The following is a 12,758-nucleotide window of genomic DNA, read 5'->3' as shown; positions in this document are numbered from 1 at the left end:
GTTTTTTTCCCAGCAGAATGGAGTTGTTTTTCTAGCATCATATATCTTCGTCAGAAAGCCTACCACAATATTGATGATATAACTGAAACCTGCCCTCTTAGATTCTATCTTGAAAATTCAATTCAGGGTTCCTTTTTCAACTGAGCATCCCTAATGTTATTAAAAATTCATTTATAGCTCCACATATGAGCAAGATGGGGCAGTGGTAAAGAATTTGCCTGCCAGTGTAGGAGACATAAGAGATGGAGGTTTGATCCCTGGGTCGGGAAGATCCCCTGGAATAGGAAAATGGCAACCAACTCCAGTCTTCTTGCCTGGAAAATTCCATGGACAGAGAGGACTACAGCCCACGGGGTTGCAACAAGTTGGACACAACCGAGTGACTGAGCACAGGACACATGAGCAAGATAAAAAAATCGGGCCATTTTCCAGGTTAGTCATAACCAGAATCTCTAAAGCAGAACCACGCAATCAGACACTACCCAGTACATGTCAAGACAATACTGTCATGTAGTACCAAGAAACCAGTCCCACTCTCCTATTTCTTTGTTGTCTATAACAGTTCAGAGTATTTGTTATGACAGGCATTCAAATTTAAAGTATCACAGAGGCACTAGTATCAATCACATTTCATCTAAATGGAAACTGAAAGGGCAATTAAATAACTTGCCTAAGGTCATATATGAGATGAGATGGTTGGATGACATCACCAACTCTATGGATATGAGTTTGAGCAAGCTCCAGGAGTTGATGATGAGACAGGGAAGTCTGGTGTGTTGCAGTCCATGAAGTCACAAAGTTGGGACACAACCGAGCGACTGAACTGAAATGAACTGAAGGTCACCTATCCCAGAAAAATCACTTGTGCCTCAGCACTGTATTTCCACTCTATTCCAGCTATTGCTACACTTCATTTCTGCCCTCCTACTGCTGTCTTCTTCCTTTCTCCAGAATTGCAGTACACCCAGATCTTCCATTCTCCCCAAAGATTTTTTTCATCACCAAAGCTACTTTATCTAAACAATTTTTTTTTTTTTAATCTAAACAATTTTTAAAAATTCACTACATGCTACAGGGGTATGTGCTAAGTCGCTCAGTCGTGTTAGACTCTGTGTAACGCTATGGACTGTAGTCCCCCAGGCTCCTCTGTCCATGAGGATTCTCCAAGCGAGAATACTGGAGTGGGTTGCCATGCCCTCTTCCAGGGGATCTTCACAAGCCAGTAATCGAACTTGCATCTCTTATGTCTCCTGAATTGGCAGGTGGGTTCTTTACAACCAGCGTCACCTGGGAAGCTATGAGGGTGGCATAAGATAAATATTCAAAATGACTGTTCTCCAGAGATTCCTTTCCTTCCTGTTATAGCCAACAAATTCCATAAGTGAATAACTGGAAAAAAAATGACAGTTAAAAAGAAATAGCAAAAGAAATGAGAGACTCAAAAAACCACTAATATTTCAACCAGACAACTGTGGTGGCAGCGGTTTAGTCACTAAGTCATGTCCATCTCTTGCGACCCCATGGACTGTGGCCTGCCAGCTCCCTCTGTCCATGGGATTCTCCAGGCAAGAACACTGGAGTGGGTTGCCATTCCCTTCTCCAGATCTTCCCAACCCAGAAATTGAATCCGGATCTCCTGCATTACAGGCAGATTCTTTACCAACTAGACAACTATAAACAGTCACAACAAGAAAAATTAGCAGAGACAACATCTTTAGCTGGACTATCTACGAAACTATGTAACTCTTGTTCTCAATTAAGGAAATCTCTTACGCTGTGAGAGAATACTTAAAAATGAAGCCTAAAATAACAAAAATAGTAGCAACACCTAGCTATATCTCAAATTACTTTCTCTCCAGACCAAATAAATCACTTCTGTAGTACTGAAAGAACCTGTAGAATGACAATGTAAATACAGCAAGACAAAGATTTCTTTTCCTTTCATCTTTCCATAATCTTCAGTGGCCCTTTCTAGACATTTCAAGTACCCAAACCCTGCATTCCTGTTCTTCATCTAGAAACATGAGTTCTGACTTTGCCCACATAGTGGTAGGCAGCTGACTGCCTCCAACAAATGTTCCTCAATTAAACTGAGACTGAGTTGCTAGTAAAATTCATAGCAGACAGGAAAGGCGTCAAGAATCAAGTTCCTTCAATTTTTAAAAGGAGGGTAGAGAACATAGAATACAATCCACAGATGATTCACAGCAGCTCTCTTCAAATGCTAGAAGCCTTCACATGTTGCAGGAGTCTGAGCTGTTACAGAAAACAAAATATTTAACAGTGGTGTCAGGGATGTAACTCCAACATCATGAACTTAAGAGTTGTCCAAAAATGAAACAGACTTTCACTGAGAAATGAGCATTCCACCAGGCCCTAGAAGACTGATTAATACAGAAGCTTACTGAGTATCAAGACTGCAGGATTCCTGAACACTAAAAAAGGATGCTAAATCAGTTGTTATCTACTGTCCCATTGTAAGATAATTTTTTAGGCAGGTAATTAACCAGGAGTTATAGTTTGACAAGATTTTTGTCCAACTTCCCTTGTGGCTCAGCTGGTAAAGAATCTGCCTGCAATACAGCAGACCTGGGTTCTATCCCTGTGATGGGAAGATACCCTGGAGAACGGAAAGGGTACCCACTCCAATAAAAAAAAAAAAAAATCCTTCAGGAAAAAAACCCAATTAAAAAAAAAAAAACGGTGCAAGTAAAAAAGCATTTTCCCCCTCATGGATTAATCCATTTTAACAGGATTTTACTGATGAAAATACAAGTATTGCTATGTAATGATTTAGTCAATCTAGCAAGTATTTATTTAGCATACGCCATGTGCAAGGCACATAGTAGTAATAGTCTCTGCCCTCCAGCAGTTTACTACCTATTAGAAAAAATGCATAAGGTGAGAACATAAGACAATATAAAAATGCAAAAAAAGTGTACAGACAATGGGTAGCACAAGAAGTTAAAGGACAGATTGCATGGTCAAGAAGCACACCTTACCCTTTCCTCAGAAATACCAATTGAGCAGAGGCTCAATAAGGTCTCTGTCATCTGTGTTTTTACACCCATACTCTTATCAACTAGTATACAGCTAGTGGGAGAAATAAAAAGATAAGAAGTCAAGCACGTTACAGTTTCAACTCTGACTGACTTTCTCTTCCGTTACTCCTCTCATTTTCCTCTACTGCATACATACTATTCATTTCCTCCCCGAAAAGGGACAAATTATTAAAAAAAAAAAAATCTAGAAACTTGGAATATGAGAATTAAGGTGTAAATATTGACACATCTCCTCCTTCTCTCTGCTGGTAATGCTATCCCCAGATTTTCTGGCCTATAACATACCAAGCTTGAGTGTGCGAGTCGCTCAGTCATGCCCGACTCTTTGCGACCCCATGGACTGCAGCCCACCAGGCTCCTGTGTCCATGAGATTTTCCAGGCAATGATCCTGGAGTGGGTTGCCATTTCCTTCTCCAGAGGATCTTCCCAACCCAGGGATCAAACCTGCACTGCAGGCAGATTCTTTACCAACTGAGCTACAAGCGAAGCCCCACCAAGCCTGAGTAGAGACTAGCAAATGTGCATCTGGGGCTTAACTAAGCATGAAGAGAAACTTTAAGTGGAACTCCACCTGTACTGCTAGTCGCTGGAGGCCATGACCTAGACAGCCTACAAACACCAATTTAGCAATGAGATGTTACTATATAGGTCTACAGAAGAAAAAAAAACCCTTTTTCTTTTGCTTTCACCTTTTTTAAATAGAGGAACTCTAAATAAAAGTATGGGGGGTGGGAGGGAACTTCTCTGGCAATCCAGTGATTTAGACTCCATGATCCCAAATCAAGGGGAAAGGGTTCTATCCCATTGGGAACTAAGATTTGGCATGTCACAGTGTGGCCAAAAAATAAATTAAAATTTTTAAAATAATAATAAAGTTCAGTTATTTGAAGTAAAAGGCTTGGTTCCACAGGATCAGCTGTAACTTGAAAAATTACACTATTTCGCAAAGCATTACAAATTCTATCTAAAACATTACAAGAGACCTTGGAATCCACCTATTTCAACCTGGGTCATTTTACATGAGCATCTCAATTTCCTCCTCTGTAAAATGAACTGGAATAAATTCTAAAATGACTCTAACCTCTTTAACATATTTCAAGGATTCTATAACAGTATGATAATAAAATTAAGACCACACTGTTGTAAGTTTAAACTTCTGCAAATATTAATTTTTTTAAAGATGTAGTACTAGGTTAGTCCTCATCTAGTTCTAAACGTAAACTAAGAAATTACATAAAATGATGACAGAATGTACACTTAATCTCTCAGACAAAATTTATACTGACATAAATCTGATACAAATATTCTGATACAAACATACGAATTATCCTAGAGTAAAATATGGCCAGCTTAAAACAACACATTCTTATTAGAATACTTAGAATTCTACTCTCATTCCAGAAAAACGTATTTGCGTCATCACATGAGATAATTCACATCATTTTCTTTTCAAACTCAATTTTTAAATACTTTTCTATGTCACAAACTCACAGAGCACACCCAGACAAGCAGAGGGAAACAAACTAGGCATTATACTTTTTCTTCTGTGACAAGGTGAATGCAAAACAAAGTAATCTTGCTCTCTGCATTGCAGAGGAATAGTCCATGCAACCAATGGAAAAACTAGCACTTCAGAGATTTTAACTGTCAAGAAAAACTTCAGATGTTATCCCCAAGAAAAGGGTTTGCTTATACAAGTTATAAACATTTTTATTTTAAAAAAGACTGAGAATTCTGTACAACACCTGCACTGAAAATCCGTAAGAGAGGCACACTGAATTGCTCTGTGAAGAAACGTTACCCTAACAATAAGCAATCCTTTTTTCAGAATAATATGAACTGCAAAGAAACAGAACAAAAAGACTTTAGGAGGTATGAAGAACAGTATACTTGTCTATCACTTCTGGTCATATTGGTTAAAAACTGGCAGGTCATTGTGCTAGACAACACTGATTAATCTTTCATCTACCAAAATCACTACTGTCTAAACTTACTACACTTGCGATGGAGTATAACAATTTTAAATGTCATCTATTAAAACATACTTTATCCTATCTCAAAAATGATTACCTGTTGCCATATAGAAGAGCTCTCCCTTGAATTAAAGCGGCTTCCCTGGTAGTTCAGTTGGTAAAGAATATGCCTGCAATGCAGGAGACCAGGGTTCAATCCCTGGGTCTGGAAGATCCCCTGAAGGAAATGGCAACCCACTCCAGTATTCTTGCCTGGAAAATCTTGTGGACAGAGGAGCCTAGCAGGCTACAGTCCATGAGGTCGCAAGGGTTGTACACAACTTAGCGACTAAACCCACCACCTTGAGTTAAAATTAAGATTTGGTTTCAAAATATCATCTTGCATAGCCTAGGGCCCGGTTCTATGCCAATTGATGAACTAGATAATCAGTTCATTGTTACCTGTAATCAGTTGAAAGATTGGCAAATGAAATTTGGCATGATTCTGTTTATTATAGCTGCGTTTCTTCTCTTTACTGAACACTCACATAGTTTAAAACCCCAAATTTCAAAAAAACCACCAGGCCACTTAGTTGCATTACATAACAGGATCATATTTCATCAAAGTTAAGTATGCATTCTCACTGAACAGATGCTTTGCTTCCCTCTAAATAACTTTATTTTTTCATTGAAGTACAATTATTTCAATTCTCTCTGTCTTGTGGTATTACCTATCAAGCAATAATTTTTATCGGGATACTTAATTTCAGAATCCCTGGAAAAAGACATTTTGTCCAGAAGGCACCTATGAAAAGGTCAAAACTAAAATACAACTCAAATATAACTTGCTAAAGAAACTGAAGTAAAAAGATTGAAAACTGATTTGTAAAGTAAATCCTACTTTAGGTGTATTAGAAACACTATTAAAAAATGGATCCAAAAAATAAAATAAAATAAAAAATAAAAAATGGATCCTAGTTAAATCCATTCATACAGTAATATCTAGATATAGAAAAATTTCTATTTAAACTAGAAACTAGATGTGATTATAGAGGAAAACCCAAATGCTCCGAGTTTCTCAAAAATTAAAACCTACAGTTTTAATAGTAAGTCACAACATTGGTACTACCAACTCAACTATTTAACAAGTAGGTAGCTCAGTCTGTGAGTTACCAAAAAGCCTCACCTAACTGAAATTTGACCTTTCTGCTACCTAGCACCCTAACACTGGGAAGACAGGGGAAAAAGACAAGAAAGGCATTTGTTGCTCTGTGTACTGTACTAAATCTCCATCATTACAAGGGAATTTTTCACTACTTACTAGCCTTGTCTATGGTTTCTATAATAATTACATTATTTTCTCCTTTATAATTGGGGGGAAGGGGGTAGGCAATGTACAGTACTACAAACCTATACACATGAAAAGACCTGTCACAGTTCAGGCCCTCATAGGGTTCATAAAACTAGCTTACTAATTTTTTCAGATACACTTGAACACCAGAATCCAACTTACCTCACAACCAAGTTACCTGGTAATCAGTGCATGACTTTATATTATAAAAATGTCTTTCAAGAATCATTTTTCAGTCATTAAAACATAGACATATTAAGATGTCTACACTTTACATCATTAATATTGTTCTTCACTCCGGTATTAAATACCAGATTGACACGGTTAGTTACTGAATTAAGAGGTTTTTATAATGTAGCTAAGTTTCAATTTCAAATACAGTTAACAAAGATGGCAGACTCAGAGGACACTGGTCTTGAGCATGCTTATCACATACTTGAATGTAGCTCCTTAACAATAAAAATGCTTTTGTTGCTTTGGTAGCACTGATAAATTCAGTTTATAATTTCAAGCAGTTATAATAAATTCACACTTACTTAATCAAAATAAAGGATAAGCAAAAGGTAGAAATCCACAACTAGCGCATCTCTCAATTTCAAATAAAGTTCAAGTAAATTTCCAAAAACAGGAAGAATTTAAAAACTCTAAAAATGCTTTAAAACTCCCCCGAAAATGTAAAATGAATCATTAAACAAGCGATCAAAATAATTAATGCCTAAATATAACCAGTTTTCAAGTTATTTCCCACAGCCCAAATTTTAGCCAAGTAGTTACCATTACATCTTAACACTATTTGGTGGCTGGCAAAATAAACATTTTAAAGTGACTTCTTCAAAATTCAAGATGTTACAATATATGTTTTACTAGAGGCAGATAAACAGAAGCTACTAAAGCAAGTTATTTCCTTTTTAAGGTGAAAGGCAAAAGTTTGCATAATAGTCACAGATGTAACTACCCCATTTTTTTGTACTACTGATTTGTTTTCCCTTTCCACCTCCAATCTTACTGAAGGCTGAATTATTCATTCTGCTAAGACCCTTTCTCTACACGTATACACAAACACACAGGCGCACATACACACGTGTCCCTCTAAACAGAGCTGGCACAGTCCTGCGCTGAAACGAAATAAAACAAAAGACCAACTTGAAGATAAACCTCAGTGTGACCTAGGAATGGTTAAATATTCAATCCGAAATTTGTGGGTGTGGCTCGATTTTTCTTTTGGAGGGAGGACCGAGGGAGGCCAGTCGGGCGACTGCCTGGTCTCTGCCCTCCCCCTCTTTCGCTTTGTGCTCACAATGCAGCTCCCGTACAGCGCTTCCCTCTCCCCGCAGCCGCCGCCATGTTAGACGCGCTCTCCATGTGCCCAGAGACCTAGCGAGCCCCTCCGTCCAACCCGGACCCACCCCCCGCGAGTGTCGACCCTTGCAGTCTCCCTCCCAGCCCTCTCCAGTGCGTCCCCAAGGGGCAAAGAGCGGCTGCAGAAAATCATCTCCGGGTCGCGTGAAGCGTGAGGCTCGGGGGGACACCCGGACAATTGAAACAAAGGAGGAAGGGGCGCCCGTCAGAGAGGGGCGGGGGTAGCAAATCCAAGGCTTGCCTGAGAGGAGCCTGAGGGAGAGGCAACTCTCGTTTAAGAACCCCAAACACTTCCCTCCCGAGGGAGCAGAGGGGCCGCTGCGCAGGCCTCAAGTACACGGTAACCAAGCGGACAAGCCCTAAGGCTCCAGGACGTAGGCCGCCCAGACTCCACGAGGCAGTCGGTTGGGCCCTGAACGCCCCCCGCCCCAGGACCTCTTCCTTTCCCCCCGCTGACCCCCGTCACAGAAAAAGGGCTTCCGCCACCGAGAGCAGAGCATCACAGTTAAATGCCTGGAGACGGGACAGGCCCCCACCCTCAAACAACCCAGTCGCCGAGGCCGGAGGCCTGGCCCCCCGGGAGGACGGTAATAAAGAGGCCTGGGGGCCAGCGCCGCGTCCGCGTCAGCTGACAAGCACCTCCCCGCGGAGCCCGTTTTCTGGGCTCGAAGCTCCGCTTGACTGCGGAGGCCGGGCTTGGGCGAAGGGGAAGAATCCGAGATCGGGAGGGTAAAGCCTGCGGCAGGTCAGGGTCCGAGCACCAAACCCTCCCTTCCCCGCCAGCTCCTGGCACCTTCTTCTTCTCCAGGTTCCGAAGTTTCTTGTCGATCACCCCGAGAATCTGCTTCATGGCCTCGGTCTGGACAGCCCCGGTGCCGGACGTGGGGTGTTGAGAAGCCGGCGCGGCGGCCCCGGCCCCCGCCTCATTCCCGGAGGAGCCCGACGGCGGTGGCGGTCCAGACGACTTGCTGCCGCTTCCGCTGTGGCTGGTGGCCGAAGGCATCTTGAGACCGTGAAGAGAGAGAAGAAAAAGCGGGAGGAAGGACAAGAGCGGCGAGTCAGTCGGCGGACGGGGCGAGACGCGGGACAAAACGCGCAGCGGGCGGGAGCCTGCGCGAGTGGGTGGGGGTGGGGACCGGGCCGGCGCGCGCCGCCGGGGCAGGAAGGGGCCGCGGGCGCGCGCGCGACCCGCCAGCAGGGCGCCCGGACGGGCCTCGCACCGCCCCCCGCCCCGCCCCGCCCCTCCCCCGCGCGAGCCACCGGCTCGGCCTACCGGCCCCGGGGCACCTAGACTCGCGCCGGGGGCGGGGCCTCGCAGCGCCGGCCGCCAACGGCCAGAGCAACGGTCCCCACCGGTGAGGGCCGGCCCTCGCCTCCCTGCGAGGAAGGGAGAGAAGAGAGAGGTCGGGGCTGAGAGGTGGAGTAGGGTGGAGAAGGGCACTGGAAATGACCGGGGGTGGGGGTGGGGGTGGGGAAGAGGAGACTTGAGGAGCAAGCCCCTCGCGCAGGTCCAGACGATCCGGAGGTAAAGGACACTCGGGGCAGCGGCCCGCTTCCCCTTCAGCGCCCGGGGTGGCGCTCACCGTGCGCGCGCGGAGGCCGCTGGAGATCCCGAGTGGGCGGCTGAGGGGACAAGGGTGGCGGTGCGTTCCGAGCAGTGTCGTGCGCTCCGTGGGCACAGGCTGCTGCGCCCTGTCCCCGCTGCACCGAGAGCCGCTGCTAGTGAGGCGGAGAGCCGGGAGCGGGAGGGACTTAGGCAGCCAGCCCTCTGGGGCGGAGGGGGCGGGAGAAGCGGCGGGCGGGGACCTTCGCGGCCGCTCGGGCTGCCCGGCGCGAACGCCTGCGAGAAAGGGCCCCCCTGGCCGCCCGCCCGCCCTGCCCGAGGCCCTGGCCTGAGGGGGTGGCCGCCCGGTACAGATGGACAGGGCCCCGGGGAGGCTGTCGGAGCGGTAGCTTGAGTTTGGGGCGAAATCGAAGCTAGGGTCCTTCAGGCGAAGTCGCTGGACGTCCAAACTGGGACAATAGGTGTCAAGCAGCTGTATCTGGAGCTGGCAACTGCCCCACGAAGAGCCCTCATGCGGGGGGGTTGGGGGGGGAGAAAAGGGTTTCTGCAAGTAAGGGGTGCGTGGGGTGGGTGGTGCAATCCCAGCTTCTAGAATTCCTTTATATGCAGAGCAGGCAAACCCACACCTCAAAAGGTCTAAAGAGAAGTTGCCGCTTCCCCTACAACACCATCACCTGGTAACCTAGGAGTTCTCTGTAGAACGCGCTGGAAATGAGCAAGATGGATGGTTTCAAGTTATAAAACTCTGGACTCATGTTACAAATAATCTTAGGCTGTCTTAAGATGACATGTACCCAATAGGCCTGAGTATTATGAATCAGACTTTTTTCGTGTTTTTTTTTTTTTTAGATTTACCTAAAACTTTTAAGCGAATGTTAAATGAACATGAGATTTTTTTCCTCCAAGGGAACTATTCCAGCCTTGGAATAAGGTTGTGGACGGTGAACAAAAGAAAGACGAAATGCTGGAGGAAAACGTATTAAAAGGAATATAAGCAGTGGAAAATTCAGCAACACAATGTATGACAACAGTAAATGACTCAGTTTATTATTTAAATTCCAAGAAAAGAATTTAGGAAAGGATGCTACCAAACCCACTGTTTACTGGGGAATAAAATGAGTAATACTGGTTGGCAACATGTATCCTGAGGGAGCCTGGAGAAGCAGCAGCCTACATCCTCAGGATATTCCAGTTAGTTGCAGTCTGTTGTCTATTCATTCAAATGTTTATAGGGCACCTTACTATGCGTTAGGAACTCTTTAACGCTAGGGATTTTAAACAATTTCTGTGTGCATGGAGCTTCATTCTAAGGAGAAGATAAGTAAATATATATCAGAGTGAAGAGGTAGAGAAAAAAAAGCTGGTCAGGAAAAGCATTAGTGACATTTGAGCCAAGACTGAAGGAAAAAGGTCACTCACTCATCTTGGAGGAAGAATTTTCCAGGTGGAGGGAAAACCATGTGCCAGGATCTGAGATGGGAATGTGCTTGGTGGGTTCAAGGAACAGCAAGGAGGCCAGAGTGGCAAGAGCAGAGCAGGAGATGAGGTCGAAGATGTAAAAGAGAGCCAGCAGGTGAAGCCTGATAGACCACTGGAGCACTTTGGCTTTTGCTGAATGAAATGGGGAGTCACCGTGTGCATAGTCTTAAACGAGAGTAACCTAATCAACCTGGGTTTTCAAGAACCCCTCTTGCTGCTATATAAAGAATTTACAGTAAATGTGAGAAGTGAGAGGGAGGATGGAGCAAGAGCGGAGGCTGGGAGCCCAATTAAGAGGCTGTTGAAATAATCCAGCCCAGAGACGGTGGTGGCCAAGGTCAGGGTGTTACAGTAAAGGTGGTGACAAGTGGTTGGATGCTTTATAAATACATTGTGATAGCAGAACCAAAAGGATTTGCTAACTCATTAGGTGTGAGTGAAGTCAAAGTTGACCTGAGGTTATTTAAGACTTAAGCACAGAATTGCGCCTGGCTCTAATCTAAACACTATACTAAGGGCTAGAAAGGAAGATTAGAATCTTTTAGCTTCTTGGCAGCAATTAGTGTCCTCAGCCTGACCACTATCACTGTCAAAATATCAGGCCCCACCCCAAATCTGCTGAGGTAATCTGCATTTTAACAAGCTTCTGAGCCAATTTGTGTGCCCAGTGAAATCTAAAAGTTTTTTACTGCTTTATTAGAACTTGATTGTTGTCTTTAAGATCAGACATGAACTACTAGACAAATTCTTCCCAAACCTATAAAATCAAAAACTTAAGGTAAAACCCAGCAATCTCTGCCCTCTGGGTGATTCTGATACCTGCTCAAGTGTGAGAACCAGTGACTTGGAGACCTTTGGTGATTCAGGTTTGAGCTGAAGAGGTCTTGTGATTATGTGTTAAGAAGGAAAGGCCTTTTCTGCCTTTCTTTGGCACATTATGAAATAGCAGTTACTGAAACATGAAGAGACTGGTCAGTTAAATTAGGTTTCAAGAAAAGAGAAAGTGGATTGTTGAAAGGGAGGATAGATGACAACACATAATAAAGACTCTCATTTGGGGATTCATCTCAGCCCACAGGAAATCATGATAGGCTAAGTTGTTATGCTGCAGTAACAGTTCTAAAAGCTGTGACTTAAAATAGGGATCTGCAAACTATAGTCCCTGAACCAAGTGGCCCTCTGTCTGCTTTTGTAAATAGTTTGGGGAGGTGGGGGACACAGCCACATCCATTCTTGTACGTATTTTTTTACGGCCTCTCATGCCACAGAGCAGCAGAGTAGAGGAATAATAGAGACATTATGACGTGCAAAACCTAAAATACTGTCTGATCCTTTACAGAAGAATTTTGCCAAACTCTTAAAACAAATGACACATACCCGTCATGGTTCAGCAGAGGGCTCTGCTCACAGCACTCAGATTCAAGTTGATAGAGAAACCATATCTCAAGTGTTGCTAATTACTATGCCAGGAGGAGAAAGAGCTTGAGGGTTCCTGAAGTAGTCAGATACTCCAGAGAGGTAGACATGTCCTGTGTGCTCACACCTCATTAGCTAAGAAGAGTCGCATGACCCCATCCAACCAAGAGATGCTGTCCTCAGTTCATTTCAGTCATGTCCGACTCTGCGACCCCATGAATTGCAGCACGCCAGGCCTCCCTGTCCATCACCAGCTCCCGGAGTTTACTCAAACTTATGTCCATCGAGTCGGTGATGCCATCCAGCCATCTCATCCTCTGTCATCCCCTTCTCCTGCCCCCAATCCCTCCCAACATCAGGGTCTTTTCCAGTGAGTCAACTCTTTGCATGAGATGGCCAAAGTATTGGAGTTTCAGCCTCAGCATCAGTCCTTCCAATGAACACCCAGGACTGATCTCCTTTAGGAGGGACTGGTTGGATCTCCTTGCAGTCCAAGGGACTCTCAAGAGTCTTCTCCAACACCACAGTTCAAAAGCATCAATTTTTTGGCGCTCAGCTTTCTTCACAGTCCAAC

At 44.3% G+C, this 12,758-nt stretch overlaps 1 protein-coding gene across 1 annotated transcript in view; it reads right to left on the bottom strand.

Moving 5' to 3' along the window:
* CAPRIN1 (cell cycle associated protein 1) overlaps positions 1-9,544 on the bottom strand; it is a 35,775-nt gene extending 26,231 nt beyond the window's left edge. Inside the window, exons 1-2 of the mRNA XM_043909038.1 lie at positions 9,309-9,544; positions 8,519-8,728 (exon numbers count right to left, since the gene is read on the bottom strand). Of these exons, the coding sequence (XP_043764973.1) occupies positions 8,519-8,728 (210 nt within the window). The 5' untranslated portion in view covers positions 9,309-9,544. The remainder of the gene's footprint in view (positions 1-8,518; positions 8,729-9,308) is intronic.
* Between the last annotated feature and the right edge of the window lie 3,214 nt (positions 9,545-12,758).

This window comes from Cervus elaphus, chromosome 1, assembly GCF_910594005.1.
Source record: "Cervus elaphus chromosome 1, mCerEla1.1, whole genome shotgun sequence".
Lineage (NCBI taxonomy): Eukaryota > Metazoa > Chordata > Mammalia > Artiodactyla > Cervidae > Cervus > Cervus elaphus.
This window is presented reverse-complemented; position numbering and strand designations above follow the sequence as displayed.